Here is a 16,865-nt window from a genome sequence, read left to right as displayed (position 1 = left end):
GGCGATCAAGCTCCTGCATCGGGGGGGGAATCTCAGCTCCCCATCGCCGGCCGATCTACCCCGGGTCGGGGCTAGTCGAACGTGGAGCTTCCCGACATCGGTCTCAACCCGAGACTGCGAGCTCCACGATGTTAAAGTCTGCATTCTTTCCCCCCCTGTTACCAGCCTCAGTAAAGGTTCCTCATTCTTGAAACAGCATCGAGACAGCTTTCTTTTCAAGCCAGCTCCTTCTGAAACCTTCATTGCCAACTACTCCTGTAGCAATGAGTAGTCACAAGAGAGACAGTCTGAAACCAGTCTGAAGAAGGGTCTCGACCCGAAACGTCATCCATTCCTTCTCTCTCGAAACGCTGCCTGACCTGCTGAGTTACTCCAGCATTTTGTGAATAAGAGACACACAGATCCTTTGTGGATGTTGCTTTTTACTAATCAATGAAGCCACGAAGTGCCAGTGCAACTTTTGCGCAAGGAAGGAGAAAAAACTGCAGATGCTGGTTTAAACCGAAGGTAGACACAAAATCCTGGAGTAACTCAGCGGGTCAGGCAGCATCTCGGGAGAGAAGGAATGGGTGACGTTTCGGGTCGAGACCCTTCTTCAGTGGCTGCGAGATACTGTCAGCATGCTACGTTGGCCACACCCTGGAAATACCGATTTGGCTGGCGGGCTAAACCAGGCGAGGGCAGCTGACGGGTCTCGAACCCTTGATGAGTTCAGTGGCTTGCTCTGCCCTGCATGCAGAGTCCGTTCCTGTAGGGTTGCGATGGTTCAGCAACACACTGTGTAGGAAGGAACTGCAGATGCTGGTTTCATCTGGAGATAGACACAAAAAGCTGGAGTATTTGTGGGGTTTTCACCTCTTTACTATACTAGTCCAAGGGCATGGGCTGTGTGCACGTTTGTTGACTTCTGAAAGAGTTCTGCATGTACAAAGTTGTGCAGTACAAAACCTAGTCACGAGTCTCCTGACTAATCGTGTCTCTTCTGATTCCCATTACCTTGGATAATTTTAATTAGTATTTGACATTCTAATTTTCAGTTATAATCTTGTGATTGGTATAAATTAGCTCAATATACTTGCACCATTTTCTTTTGCATTGTAACTTGGACATGTACGTAATGGGCGTGCTTAGCAGCGCCGGAGACTCAGGTTCGGTCCTGACTACGGGTGCTGCACTGTAAGGAGTTTGTACGTTCTCCCCGTGACCTGCGTGGGTTTTTTCCGAGATCTTCGGTTTCCTCCCACACTCCAAAGACGTACAGGTATGTAGGTTAATTGGCTAGGTAAATGTAAAAATTGTCCCTAGTGGGTGTAGGATAGTGTTAATGTACGGGGATCACTGGGCGGCACGGACTTGGAGGGCCGAAAAGGCCTGTTTCCGGCTGTATATATATGATATGATATGATAAGGTCCGCACAGCCGAGACAGATAATACATAAATGCCCAGCACTGAGATACATTCTCCACTGCACAGAGATATTTATGGAACGACCACGGCATTGACAGTCTGAAGAAGGGTCTCGACCCGAAACGTCACCCATTCCTTCTCTCCTGAGATGCTGCCTGACCCGCTGAGTTACTCCAGCATTTTGTGAATAAACGGCATCGACATTTGCAGGCTTTGACATGGACCAACTACAAGAAACACCACACCGTGAAACTATTGGTTAGATGCAGGAAGATTGTTCCCGTTATTGGGGAAGTCCAGAACAAGGGGTCACAGTTTAAGGATAAGGGGGAAGTCTTTTAGGACCGAGATGAGAAAACATTTCTTCACACAGAGAGTGGTGAGTCTGTGGAATTCTTTGCCACAGAGGGTAGTTGAGGCCAGTTCATTGGCTATATTTAAGAGGGAGTTAGATGTGGCCCTTGTGGCTAAAGGGATCAGGGGGTATGGAGAGAAGGCAGGTACGGGATACTGAGTTGGATGATCAGCCATGATCATATTGAATGGCGGTGTAGGCTCAAAGGGCCGAATGGCCTACTCCTGCACCTATTTTCTATGTTTCTATGTTTCTATGATACACCAATTGTTGGATTTTTGAACTTAGTTGATCCTGGGGGATTGCATAATGGCGGATAGAGGATTTCCCATTCAAGAAGACTTGATGTTTCGCCAAGCCTATTTAGAGATTCCCCTTCCCAGCGGTGGTTATCAGCAAATGACCAGAGAAAAAGTACACAAAACCAAGAAGATTGCCAATGTCCACATTTACAGGTCGTCTAAAGTGGTTTAACATCCTGAGAAACACTTTACCCATCTCTTTAGTTCCGCATATTGATGCTATTTTCACCGTCTGCACAGTGTTATGTAACACAATGTTATGTAACAGTGTCCAGAACAAGGGGCCACAGTTTAAGAATAAGGGGTCGGCCATTTAGAACTGAGATGAGGAAAAACTTTTTCAGTCAGAGAGCTGTGAATCTGTGGAATTCTCTGCCTCAGAAGGCAGTGGAGGCCAATTCTCTGAATGCATTCAAGAGAGAGCTAGATAGAGCTCTTAAGGCTAGCGGAGTCAGGGGGTATGGGGAGAGGGCAGGAACGGGGTACTGATTGAGAATGATCAGCCATGGTCACATTGAATGGCGGCGCTGGCTCGAAGGGCCGAATGGCCTCCTCCTGCACCTATTGTCTATTTACTTCCTCCATTGGTGTGTTAATAAGATGTTGTTGCTCTTGCAGCTCATTTTGATCAGAAGTTCAACTTTATGTTCAACCAGATTTGATATGAACTGAAATCCAGAACTCAATCAGTAAATGTACAGAAGTTCATACAACGCTTGATTGCTTTCATTTCATTTAATCATTTTTCAACCATTTGTTTCAGTGTACATTAGCCATCAAGTTACATGTATACGTTTAGACGTAGTTACACAGAGTTCCGCCAAATACGTACCCACAGTTTATACAGGGCTGCCCTCGTGATCTTTGTTTATCCCGAATGGCCTTTGACAAATCCCATGATTCCTTGCGTCTATCGAGATACCAAACTCGCTTATTAAATGTAACCCAATGAAAGTCAGCTACAGAAATTCAGCTTTAAGTCCCTGATTTTCTACCCAGGTTCTGTCATACAGCGTGGAAACAGGCCCTTCGCCCCAACTTGGTGCCAACATGTCCCAGCTACACTAGTCCCACCTGTCAGCGTTTGCTCCCTCCAAAGCCGCTCTATCTACACCATGTACATAATAGAATAGTGAAAGGCCTGGATAGAGTCAAGTCAAGTCAAGTCAATTTTATTTGTATAGCACATTTAAAAACAACCCACGTTGACCAAAGTGCTGTACATCTGATTAGGTACTAAGGAAAAAAATGAAACATACAGTAGCACGCAAACAGTTCACAGCGCCTCCTCAATGAGCCTCAAACGCTAGGGAGTAGAAATAGGTTTTGAGCCTGGACTTAAAGGAGTCGATGGAGGGGGCAGTTCTGATGGGGAGAGGGATGCTGTTCCACAGTCTAGGAGCTGCAACCGCAAAAGCGCGGTCACCCCTGAGCTTAAGCCTAGACCGCGGGATAGTGAGTAGCCCCAAGTCGGCCGACCTGAGGGACCTGGAGTTAGAGAGGGGGGTTAGAAGATTTTTGATGTAGGGGGGGGAATGTCCATTTAGGGCTTTATACGTGAATAGGAGGAGCTTGAAGTTGATTCTGTACCGTACAGGGAGCCAGTGGAGAGAGGCCAGAATCGGGGTGATGTGGTCCCTTTTACGGGTACCCGTCAGGAGTCTCGCTGCGGCGTTTTGGACCAGTTGCAGGCGGGACAGGGAAGATTGGCTGATCCCAGTGTATAGGGAGTTGTAGTAGTCTAGGCGGGAGGAAATGAAAGCGTGAATGATTTTTTCTGTGTCGTCGAATTGGAGGAAAGGTTTGATTTTAGCTATGGTTCGAAGTTGGAAGAAGCTGGCTTGAGTGGATGTGGAGAGGACATACTTGACCTTTCCATGCGTCTGCCTAACTGCTACTGAAAGGTTGGGATAGTCCCAGCCTCAACTACCTCCTCTGGCAGCTTGTTCCATACACCCACCACCCTCTGTGTGAAAGAATTACCCCTCAGATTCCTATTAAATCTTTTCCTCTTCATCTTAAACCTATGTCCTCTGGTCCTCGATTCCCCTACTCTGGGCAAGAGACTGTATGCATCGTTAATTAGCGATACCTGGCATAACTGCATATTACTGATAGCATCGACCATGTTCTGTGCTTATTGATCTTGGTTGGCAAGGGCAAGTCGGGCCGATGGGCCAGTCCCATGCTGTGTGACTCTATGGGATTAGTAGAGGGAGGACTCAGTGGGCTAAAGAGCCTGTTTCTGTGCAGCGTGACATGGAAACGTAGAAACATGGAAGATAGGTCAGGAGAAGTCGGTCATCAGGAATTCCACTTCAACTGGCGGCCGACTATTGTTCCGGTTTAAACGTCACATCGTAGGAGACCTGATAGCCGTCGTTGTACACGTACAGCTTGTGATCGGACGGGTTGTAGCTGACACTGCGCAGCGTCTCCTTCACCTTCTCCATCCTGACGGCGGCCCTGCCTTCCTCGCCCGTCCTGGTGTCAAACGTGTAGAAGATCTCCTCCGACCGTGTGCTCAAAGGCCTAATGGCGTACAGCACCCCGCAGATCATGAAGGCATTGGAGACGCCGGGTTTGAGCTGCCTGGTGACCCAGGTCCTCCCTACGGTGAAGTCGGCCGTGTTGATTTTGCTGAGAACCATATTCCCAGCATGCTCCTCAGTGGAGTAAATGACCCAAAGGCCGTATTCGTCGACAGCAAAGTCCATGTCCTGGTAGTTCTCGTTGTAGTATGAGAACCGGTTGTTATAGCCCGCGTTATCCAGAGTCCTTTTCATGGTGGTCCCTGTATCTATGTTGTACCTGCACATCCTCCTGCTTTGGTAACTGTTGTAGTACAAAGAGTTATTGTACAAAACCACCCCCCCCCCCTGTACAGTACTGTAGTAGTCATAATTCCCGGGCCTCCTATCAGTCCCATTTTGGAGGAGCAGTAAATCGTCATAAGAGGAGTAGAGACGGAAGGTTTCTAATGAAGATCCCCCAATTGAGGGAGCCACAAAATACGTCTCCTGTCCAGTGGGAAGGGGCTCTTTTCCCCATGCCCCACTTTGGTATCTCGACCCCATCCAGTTCTGTTGCACAATGAAAGGTTCGCTTATATTAAGTAGGCCGCCATGATTGCAACTCCCTGTTAAGAAATCGAAACGAGACATTTGGAGTCATATTATTATTATTATTAAAAAAAATTATTAAGCAGACTCATGGTCCATTAGAATACACATACAGTACACAGTATATACATCTAAAATTAAATTAAATTAGAAAAGGCAACAATACCAATGTTTCCACATAGGTGACAGGTAGAGTGATACAGCATGGAAACAGGCCCTGCGGCCCAACGTGCCCACATGTCCCAGCTACACTAGTCCCACCTGCCTGCATTTGGTTCATATCCCTCCAAGCCTGTCCTATCCATGTACCTGAAGAAGTCTGAAGAAGGGTCACGACTCAAAACATCACCCATTCCTTCTCTTTAAAGATGCTGCCTGTCCCGCTGAGTTATTCCAGCATTTTGTGTCTATCTGTATAACGGCACAGGCCCTCTGGCCCACAATGTCTCTGCCGAACATTTTGCCAAGATAAACTAATCTCGTCTGCCTGCATGCAATCCATATCCCTCCATTCCCTGCCTATCTATGTGCGCGTTTAAAAGCCTTTTGAACACCACTCTCGTATCTGCCTTCACCACTAGCCCTGGCAGCACGTTCCACTGGGGTTGCCAACTTTTGAACTCCCAAATAAGGGACAAAAGGTGACGTCATCGCCCCGCGCCCCACCTGACCTCAACCAGCCAGCGGACACGTGTTCCCGCTCCACCAATGGCGGCCGCCCGGGCCGGGAGGCGGATCGCTACGCAACCTCCGTGAGGCGAACACACTCGGCCCTGCTCCCCGAACACACTCCGTTAGCCTACACTGTCCCGGCCGACAGCGGCCCCCGGGCCTAATACGGGACAAGGGGTTGGAGAGGCTAGATGCGGGAAGATTATTCCCGATGTTGGGGAAGTCCAGAACCAGGGGTCACAGCCTAAGGAAAAGGGGGAAGTCTTTTAGGACCGAGATGAGAAAACATTTCTTCACACAGAGAGTGGTGAGTCTGTGGAATTCTCTGCCACAGAAGGTAGTTGAGGCCAGTTCATTGGCTATATTTAAGAGGGAGTTAGATGTGGCCCTTGTGGCTAAAGGGATCAGGGGGTATGGAGAGAAGGCAGGTACAGGATACTGAGTTGGATGATCAGCCATGATCATATTGAATGGCGGTGCAGGCTCGAAGGGCCGAATGGCCTACTCCTGCACCTATTTTCTATGATTCTATGTTTCTAAGGGCGGTCCCGTACGGGACAAACCAATTGAGCCCAAAATACGGGATGTCCCGGCTAATACGGGACAGTTGGCGACCCGAGTCAGTGACGTCATTGTGTTACGGTTAGTGTAACAGACGTCCTGACTCAGGTGGTCAGTGCCTCCCTCCCCGGTCACTGTGGGGCCGCGCGTGGTGTTGGATAACTGACCGTAGTCGATGGGTGGAGGGGTTACGGCCTGCTCCTGCTCACACTCCTCCAGCCGCTCCCTCAGGGCCGCCATGTCCTTCCGGATTTGCAGCACGTTGTTCGTGTCGTGCGATTCCAGCTGGTGGACGATGAGGGACATGTTCTCGATCTGAAACACAAAGGGAACGCTGGAGGAGGAGGATTACACAACTGACTTATTAAGGGGTTGGACACGTTAGAGAAAGGAAACATGTTCCCGATGTTGGGGGAGTCCAGAACCAGGGGCCACACAGTTTAAGAATAAGGGGTAGGCCATTTAGAACGGAGATGAGGAAAAACTTTTTCAGTTGTGAATCTGTGGAATTCTCTGCCTCAGAAGGCAGTGGAGGCCAATTCTCTTAATGCATTCAAGAGAGAGCTAGATAGAGCTCTTAAGGATAGCGGAGTCAGGGGGTATAGGGAGAAGGCAGGAACGGGGTACTGATTGAGTATGATCAGCCATGATCGCATTGAATGGCGGTGCTGGCTCGAAGGGCCGAATGGCCTCCTCCTGCACCTATTGTCTATTGACTTCACCCGAGGGTAGGATCGAACTCGGGTCTCTGGCGCTGTGAGAGCCCTGAAACCCATGGGGCTCTGGCAGCTGTGCCACCTTCCACCAAGAATGAAACACCAACTCTAGACTCGAGTGAATCGGGTTTGTGAGGTGTGTTTAGTTTAGCAATACAGCGTGGAAACAGGCCCTTCAGCCCATCGAGTCCGTGCCGACCAGCAATCACCCGCACACTAGTTTTATGTTTCCAATCCTACACAGTAGGAGCAATTTTACACAGGCCAATTAACCCACAAGCCCGCACGTCTTTGGAGTGTGGAAGGAAATCGGGGCACCCGGAGAAAACCGACGCGGTCTCAGGGAGAACGTACAAACTCCGTACAGACAGCACCCCTCATCAGTTTTGAACCCGGGTCTCCTGGACACAAGCAGAATCGAGTGTGTGAAGTGTGTCCTCCTGAACTCAGTTTAGAGCTGGGTTTTCTCCAGGTGCTCCGGTTTCCTCCCACATTCCAAAGATGTGCGGATTTGTAGGTTAATTGTCTGCTGTGAAATTGTCCCCAGTGCAGGATAGAACGAGTGTAGGGGCGGTCGCTGGTTGGCACGGATTCAGTGGCCCGAAGGGTCTGTTTCCACACTGTATCTCTGAACTCTAAACTCCAGAGATGTTGCCTGACCCGCTGAGGTCCTCCAGCACTTTGTGTATGTTTTTAGGATAGAGAAGAGTGGTGCAGTTAGGGTTGCCAACTGGTCCGTATTAGCCGGGACTTCCTGTATTTTGGGCTAAATTGGTTTGTCCTGTGCGGGACCGCCCTTGTCCCGTATTAGGCCGCGGGGGTGCTGTAGGCCCGGACGCTGAAGGCCCGGATGCTGAAGGCCCGGACACTGTAGGCCCGGACGCTGTAGGCCCGGACGCTGTAGGCCCGGACGCTGTAGGCCCGGACGCTGTAGGCCCTGACGCGGTAGGCCCTGACGCGGTAGGCCCGGACGCTGTAGGCCCGGACGCTTTAGGCCCGGACGCTGTAGGCCCGGACGCTGTAGGCCCGGACGCTGTAGGCCCAGATACTGTAGGCCCGGACACTGTAAGTCTGGACAGTGTAGGCCCAGACAGTGTAGGCCCAGACAGTGTAGGTCTGGACAGTGTAGGTCTGGACAGTAGGCCCGGGCACCGCCTAACAGAGGTTGCCTAGCAACCCGCCTCCCGGCCCAGGCGCCCTCCATTGGTGGAGTGGGAGCATGTGGCCACTGGCTGGATGAGGTCACATGGGGCGCGGGGCGGCGACGTCGCCTCGTCCCTTATTTGGGAGTGAGATAGTTGGCAACCCCTAGGTGCAGTAAATTGAATCATGTTCCTGTGGGCGATGCTCCTGACCTCTTTGTAGAGCTGGTTGATGATGGTGTTGCTCCCGTTGAGCGTGGCATTCAGCTGGGCGGTGAGGGACACCAGCTCTCGTATCTCCAGCTTGAGCAGCTCAAAGTCGAGCTGGGTGTAGAAGCCCCCGGTCTCGATGCTCTCCACCCGCCGGGTCAGGTTCACCAGCCTGGACGTCAGAACCGACAGAATCTGCCCGTATTCCTTCACCTGCGGACAACACCCGTGAGTTACACTCACCTTCAATAGACAATAGACAATAGGTGCAGCAGTCGGCCATTCAGCCCTTCGAGCCAGCACCGCCATTCAATGCGATCATGGCTGATCACTCTCAATCAGTACCCCGTTCCTGCCTTCTCCCCATACCCCCTCACTCCGCTATCCTTAAGAGCTCTATCCAGCTCTTTCTTGAAAGCATCCAACGAACTGGCCTCCACTGCCTTCTGATGCAGAGAATTCCACACCTTCACCACTCTCTGACTGAAAAAGTTCTTCCTCATCTCCGTTCTAAATGGCCTACCCCTTATTCTTAAACTGTGGCCCCTTGTTCTGGACTCCCCCAACATTGGGAACATGTTTCCTGCCTCTAATGTGTCCAATCCCCTAATTATCTTATATGTTTCAATAAGATCCCCCCTCATCCTTCTAAATTCCAGTGTATACAAGCCTAATCGCTCCAGCCTTTCAACATACGACAGTCCCGCCATTCCGGGAATTAACCTAGTGAACCTACGCTGCACGCCCTCAATAGCAAGAATATCCTTCCTCAAATTTGGAGACCAAAACTGCACACAGTACTCCAGGTGCGGTCTCACCAGGGCCCGGTACAACTGTAGAAGGACCTCTTTGCTCCTATACTCAACTCCTCTTGTTACGAAGGCCAACATTCCATTGGCTTTCTTCACTGCCTGCTGTACCTGCATGCTTCCTTTCAGTGACTGATGCACTAGGACACCCAGATCTCGTTGAACATCCCCTCTTCCTAACTTGACACCATTCAGATAATGGAGAATGGAGAGCCGTTTACATCTCAAAATAAAAGGCCTACATTTTGAATTTGGCTTTCTCTTTTATCCACAACCTTGTTGTGATGTGTCAGCATCCCTGTATTGTGCAGCTGTTGTTAGAATGAGTAGGTGTTGATCCAATGTGTAACCATTCCTGTAAAGGCTTCACGCTGCCTCGTCAAGGCCAACAGCATGATCCAAGGACCAGGCTCACTCCCTCTTCTCCCCTCTCCCGTCAGGCAAAAGATACAGAAGTAGGGTCGCCAACTGTCCCGTGTTAGCCGGGACATCCCGTATTTTGGGCTAAATTAGTTTGTCATGCCCTTGCCCCGAGTTAGTAGGGTTGCCAACTTCCTCGCTCCCAAATAAGGGACAAAGGGTGACGTCACTGCCCCGCGACCCCACGTGACACAAGAACACAAGAAAATAGGAGCAGGAGTAGGCCAACCGGCCCCTCGAGCCCGCTCCGCCATTCAATACGTTCATGGCTGATCCCACCCCAACCCCCTTCCCACTATCGCCCTTCTTCCCACCCAAAAGAACCATGTGATCTCCTGGGAGAGGCGAAAAACAGGATAAAAACCCAGGCCAATTTGGGAAAAAAATCCTGGAAATTCCTCTCCGACCCCAAGCTAGGCGATCGAAACTTGTCCAGGAGATTACTCAGGTCTTACTATACTAACCATAGCTCATGTCCACTTCCCTGCCCGCTCCCCGTAACCCCTAATTCCCTTGTCTATTAAAAAACAATCTATTTCCGTTTTAAATTTATTTAACGTTCCTGCTTCCACAGCTCCCTGAGGCAGCGAATTCCACAGACCAACCACCCTCTGAGTGAAGAGGTTTCTCCTCATCTCAGTTTTAAAAGAGCCCCCTCTTATTCTAAGACTATGCCCCCTAGTTCTGGTCTCCCCGATCATCGGAAACATCTTTAGCGCATCCACCCGATCAAGGCCCCTCACGATCTTATACGTTTCAATGGCGGCCGCCATTGGTGGAGCGGGAGCACGTGGCCGCCGGCTGGGTGAGGTCACGTGGGGCGCAGGGGCGGTGACGTCACCTTGTCCTGTATTTGGGAATGAGGATGTTGGCAACCCTATACAGAAGCGTGAAAATGCAAGTTTCAAGATTCAGAGACAGTTCTTTCCCAGTTGCAAGTGAATCACCCTCTCACCAACCATTCTCCTGCCTTCTCCGCCATAACCCCTGACACCCGTACTAGCCAAGAATCTATCTATCTCCACCTTAAGAATATCCATTGACTTGGCCTCCCAACCAGGGCCGTTTTTACAGCATTATGGGCCCCTGGGCAAAGCAGTGTACTGGGGCCCCTACCGTTACTCTCCCCCACCCCCCCTTTCCCTACCAGCCCCCCCCTGTCGTGCCGGCGAAAAGCACTTACCGAAAAGCACTTAGCGATGGACTTAGGGTGCTACATTGTTGCGAAAAGCACTTACAGATCACTGTGAGAAGCACTTAGGGATGGAAAAGCAAAGCACTTAGGGAGCTAATTGTTGCGAAACAGATCGCTGTGAGAAGCACTTAGGGACCGAAAATGTTGCGAAAAAAGAACTTATTGAACCTACATTTTTAAAATAGTATTTATTTATTGCAAGTCACTTAACATACACAGATCAGCATGGGGCCCCTATGCTCGTGGGGCCCCGGGCAAGTGCCCATCAGGCCCATGCGTTAAGACGGCCCTGCTCCCAACATCCATTGACTTGCCATTGAACGATCATCACATATCAACCCAATCATTCCTGGGATCATTCTTGTAAACCTCCTCTGGATCCTCTCCAGAGCCAGCACACCCTTCCTGAGTTAAGGGGCCCAAAATTGTTCTCAATACTCCAAATGCCATCTGACCAGGGTCTTATAAAGCATCGAAGATGGACACAAAATGCTGGAGTAACTCAGCGGGACAGGCGGCATCTCTGGAGGGTAGGAATGGGTGACGTTTTGGATCGAGACCCTTCTTCAGACCTTATAAGACATCCCTGTTTTCATATTCTAGTGTTCTCAAAATAAATGCTAGATTTGTGCATACCTTGGTGATTTCGGCCTGGACACTGATATTGAGTTCCGATGTTGTTTCTTCCAGATATTCCATTTTATCCGCTGGGAACGTGGTGTCGGGCAGTATCACTGAGCAGACACACACTCCATCACTGTTAACGGTCCCATTGGCAACCTTGGAGGTCTGTAACCACATCAACATTGGGTTAATAGCAGAGCAAAGATTCTGGTGGTGCATTCCCGTTCCTGAGTAATTCCCGTTCAGTTACATTAGCATCTCAGTTTCAGCTTCAGTTTCAGTTTAGTTTATTGTCATGTGTACCGAGGTACAGTGAAAAGCTTTTGTTGCCCAAGGAGACCGCACCAGGAGTACTGTGTGCAGTTTTGGTCTCCAAATTTGAGGAAGGATATTCTTGCTATTGAGGGCGTGCAGCATAGGTTTACTAGGTTAATTCCCGGAATGGCGGGACTATCATATGGTGAAAGACTGGAGCGACTAGGCTTGTATACACCGGAATTTAGAAGGATGAGAGGAGATCTTATCGAAACGTATAAGATTATTAAGGGGTTGGACACGTTAGAGGCAGGAAACATGTTCCCAATGTTGGGGGAGTCCAGAACAAGGGGCCACAGTTTAAGAATAAGGGGTAGGCCATTTAGAACTGAGATGAGGAAAAACTTTTTCAGTCAGAGAGTTGTGAATCTGTGGAATTCTCTGCCTCAGAAGGCAGTGGAGGCCAATTAACTGAATGCATTCAAGAGAGAGCTGGATAGAGCTCTTAAGGATAGCGGAGTCAGGGAGTATGGGGAGAAGGCAGGAACGGGGTACTGATTGAGAATGATCAGCCATGATCACATTGAATGGCGGTGCTGGCTCGAAGGGCCGAATGGCCTCCTCCTGCACCTATTGTCTATAACCAGTCAGCAGAAAGACAACACATGATTACAATTGACCCATTTACGCAGTGTATAGATACATGATAAGGTAATAATGTTTAGTGCAAGGTAAAGCCAGCAAAGTCCGACCAAGGTTAATCAAAGAGGTGGATAGTAGTTCAGCACTGTTCTCTGGTTGTGGTAGGGTAGTTCAGTTGCCTGATAACAGCTGGGAAGAAACTGTCCCTGAATCTGGAGGTGTGTGTTTTCACACTTCTGCACCTCTTGCCTGATGGGAGAGGGGAGAAGAGGGAGTGGCCGGGGTGAGACTGGTCCTTGATGATGCTGCTGGCCTTGCCGAGGCAGCGTGAGGTGTAGTTGGAGTCAGTGGAAGGGAGGTTGCTTTGTGTGATGGTCTGGGCTGCGTCCACAATTCGCTGAGATTTCTTGCGGCCTTGGATGGAGCTGTTGCCAAACCGTGCTGTGATGCATCCCGATAACATGCTTTCTCCGGTGCATCTGTGGAGGTTGGTGAGGGTCGCAGGGGACACGCCAAACTTCCTCAGCCTTCTGAGCCTGCTCACCACACAGTGACACCATAGTTAGACAATAGACAAAAGACAATAGGTGCAGGAGGAGGCCATTCGGCCCTTCAAGCCAGCACCGCCATTCAATGTGATCATGGCTGATCATTCTCAATCAGTACCCCGTTCCTGCCTTCTCCCCATACCCTCTAACTCCGCTATCCTTAAGAGCTCTATCCAGCTCTCTCTTGAATGCATTCAGAGAATTGGCCTCCACTGCCTTCTGAGGCAGAGAATTCCACAGATTCACAACTCTCTGACTGAAAAAGTTTTTCCTCATCTCCGTTCTAAATGGCCTACCCCTTATTCTTAAACTGTGGCTCCTTGTTCTGGACTCCCCCAACATTGGGAACATGTTTCCTGCCTCTAACGTGTCCAACCCCTTAATAAACTTATACGTTTCGATAAGATCTCCTCTCATCCTTCTAAATTCCAGTGTATACAAGCCTAGTGGGAGAGGGGGCAAGGCTGAGGCCATTGAGCCTTGGTGGGGTGAAGGATAAAACTGCCAATGGGAGGGTACACGTGACAATAATAAACAAAACTAAACCAAAGTAAACGACTGCAAGGAAGGAACTACAGACGCTGGTTTATACCAAAGATCGATACAAAGAGCTGGAGTAATTTCCAGTCTGAGGAAGGGTTGCCAACTTCCTCGCTCCCAAATAGGGGACAAGGTAACGTCATCGCCCCGCGCCCCACGTGACCTCACCCAGCCAGCGGCCACGTGCTCCCGCTCCACCAATGGCGGCCGCCCGGGCCGGGAGGCGGGTTGCGTAGCACGTGGCCGCTGGCTGGGTGAGGTCACGTGGGGCGCGGGGCGGTGACGTCACCCTTTGTCCCGTATTTGGGAGTGAGGAAGTTGGCAACCCTACTAATACGGGACGAGGGCGGGACAAACTAATTTAGCCCAAAATACGGGATGTCCCGGCTGATACGGGACATTTGGCAACCCTAGTTCTGACCCAAAATGTCACCTACTCCTTTTCTCCAGAGATGCTGCCTGACCTGCTGAGTTACTCCAGCATTTTGTGTCTATCTCAGCCAAACTGAACATCTGTATATAAAAAGCTCAGGAAGCATTCAGTCCTTTAGCACAAGACGAACGTTACAGTCTGACACATTACAGGGGAAGAAGGGGCTAGTTTGCTTCACACCGTGTGTAGTCAGGCATTTCCACCCAGACAGTCTGGTTGTGGTTGCAGATAGACACAAAGTGCTGGAGTAACTCAGCGGGTCAGGCAGCATCTCTGGAGAGAAGGAATGGGTGACGTTTCGGGTCGAGACCCTTCTTCAGACTGACTGAGTGTTGCAGATTCTTCTTTTGGCCACAAGAGGGTGGAAAGGAGCTAAACGTTATCTAGTCTTCCTGAGTAAAGAGTTGTTCAGGGCAGACGATTTACATTTAGTGAACGCGAGAGGCACTAGACACTTCTCCTTGGCTAACGGCTACTGCCGGCACGTACTGCGGCCGTGTGCTGCCCGGCCCCTTCCTATACATCCCCTTCTACAACTCTCACCAACACCGACAGATGTGCCGTAGAAAGCATCTTATCGGGATGCACCACAGCTCGGTTTGGGAACAGCACCACCCAAGACCGCAAGAAATTGCAGAGATAAACACAAAATGCTGGTGTAAGAAAATAACTGCAGATGCCGCTACAAATCAAAGGTTTCCATCGGCGAAACCAAACGCGGGCTCAGCGATCGTTTCGCTCAACACCTTCGCTCAGTCCGCCTTAACCAACCTGATCTCCCGGTGGCTGAGCACTTCAACTCCCCCTCCCACTCTGACCTTTCTGTCATGGGCCTCCTCCAGTGTCACAGTGAGGCCCACTGCAAATTGGAGGAACAGCACCTCATATTTCGCTTGGGCAGCTTGGGGGGATCTTATAGAAACATATAACATTCTTAAGGGGTTGGAGAGGCTAGATGCGGGAAGATTGATCCCGATGTTGGGGGAGTCCAGAACCAGGGGTCACAGCTTAAGGATAAGGGGGAAGTCTTTCAGGACCGAGATGAGAAAACATTTCTTCACACAGAGAGTGGTGAGTCTGTGGAATTCTCTGCCACAGAAGGTAGTTGAGGCCAGTTCATTGGCTATATTTAAGAGGGAGTTAGATTTGGCCCTTTTTGCTAAAGAGATCAGGGGGTATGGAGAGAAGGCAGGTACAGGTTACTGAGCTGGATGATCAGCCATGATAATATTGAATGGCGGTGCAGGCTCGAAGGGCCGAATGGCCTACTCCTGCACCTATTTTCTATGTTTCTATGTTTCTATGAACATTGACTTCTCCAACTTTAGATAGTTCCTCTGTCCCTCTCTTCCCCTCCCCTTCCCAGTTTTACCTCTATCTTCCTGTCTCCACCTATATCCTTCCTTTGTCCCGCCCCCCTGACATCAGTCTGAAGAAGGGTCTCGACCCGAAACGTCACCCATTCCTTCTCTCCCGAGATGCTGCCTGACCCGCTGAGTTACTCCAGCATTTTGTGAGTAGACACAAAATGCTGGAGTAACTCAGCGGGACAGGCAGCGTGTGTGGAGAGAAGGAATGGGTGACGTTTCGGGTCGAGACCCTTCTTCTGCGTGTTGTGTTGCATTGACCAGAACAGTCTTGGAGACACAGCCTGGAGGAGATTGACGGCTCTTGTGCATTCGTCAGTCACAGTGAACTTCACTTTACTCAAACACAGAAAGAACTGGGGAGAAGGGGGGGGGGGGGGGGGGGGGTGTGAAGGGGACAAGGTTATTTCAGGTAAGTGAAAATGAGAAACAAACTCACATAAGTCTGCGCCGTGGGTTCCAAGATGGCCACGATCAGAAGTAGGAACGATATCGCCATTATCTCCCTCCCCGTTCACCTGCAGAAGGAGGAGTTTCAGAAGAGATTAAATACCTGGCCCTCCAGAAAGTCAGGAAACCACACCGAATGGAAACGGAAGCATTTGAGTTTAGGTTATCGTCACGTGTGCCGAGGTACAGTGAAAAGTTAGGAAAAGGGGACGTACAACGAGATCTGGGTGTCCTAGTGCATCAGTCACTGAAAGGAAGCATGCACGTACAGCAGGCAGTGAAGAAACCCAATGGAATGTTGGCCTTCATAACAAGGGGAGTTGAGTATAGGAGCAAAGAGGTCCTTCTGCAGTTGTACTGGGCCCTAGTGAGACTGCACCTGGAGTACTGTGTGCAGTTTTGGTCTCCAAATTTGAGGAAGGATATTCTTGCTATTGAGGGCGTGCAACGTAGGTTTACTAGGTTAATTCCCGGAATGGTGGGACTGTTATATGTTAAAAGACTGGAGCGACTAGGCTTGTATACACTGGAATTTAGAAGGATGAGAGGAGATCTTATCAAAACGTATAAGATTATTAAAGGGTTGGACACGTTAGAGGCAGGAAACATGTTCCCAATGTTGGGGGAGTCCAGAACCAGGGGCCACAGTTTAAGAATAAGGGGTCGGCCATTTAGAACTGAGATGAGGAAAAACCTTTTCAATCAGAGAGTTGTGAATCTGTGGAATTCTCTGCCTCAGAAGGCAGTGGAGGCCAATTCTCTGAATGCATTCAAGAGAGAGCTAGACAGAGCTCATAAGGATAGCAGAGTCAGGGGGTCTGGGGAGAAGGCAGGAACGGGGTACTGATTGAGAATGATCAGCCATGATCACGTTGAATGGCGTTGCTGGCTCGAAGGGCCGAATGGCCTCCTCCTGCACCTATTGTCTATTGTCTATAAAAGCTTTTGCTGCTTGCTAACACGTCAGCGGAAAGACAATGCATGATTACAATCAGGCCATCCACAGTGTACAGACACAGGATGAAGGGAATATCGTGAATGACGTTTAGTGCATCAGAAGTGCGGTTAAAGTAAGAAATGCTGCTGTCGATGTA

General features: G+C 49.9%; 1 protein-coding gene across 1 annotated transcript; it reads right to left on the bottom strand.

The window, feature by feature from the left end:
* Positions 1-4,398: 4,398 nt before the first annotated feature.
* LOC144611810 (olfactomedin-4-like) lies at positions 4,399-15,820 on the bottom strand. Its single transcript, XM_078431077.1, has 5 exons — positions 15,761-15,820; positions 11,549-11,701; positions 8,492-8,701; positions 6,588-6,735; positions 4,399-5,204 (listed from the first exon to the last, which is right to left on the bottom strand). The coding sequence occupies exons 1-5, from the start codon at positions 15,818-15,820 to the stop codon at positions 4,399-4,401; spliced, it is 1,377 nt and encodes a 458-aa protein (XP_078287203.1).
* Positions 15,821-16,865: the final 1,045 nt, after the last annotated feature.

Source organism: Rhinoraja longicauda, chromosome 41 (genome assembly GCF_053455715.1).
Source record: "Rhinoraja longicauda isolate Sanriku21f chromosome 41, sRhiLon1.1, whole genome shotgun sequence".
Taxonomy (NCBI): Eukaryota; Metazoa; Chordata; class Chondrichthyes; order Rajiformes; family Arhynchobatidae; genus Rhinoraja; species Rhinoraja longicauda.
Note: the sequence above shows the minus strand (reverse complement) of the source record. Positions and strands in the feature narration are given on the sequence as shown.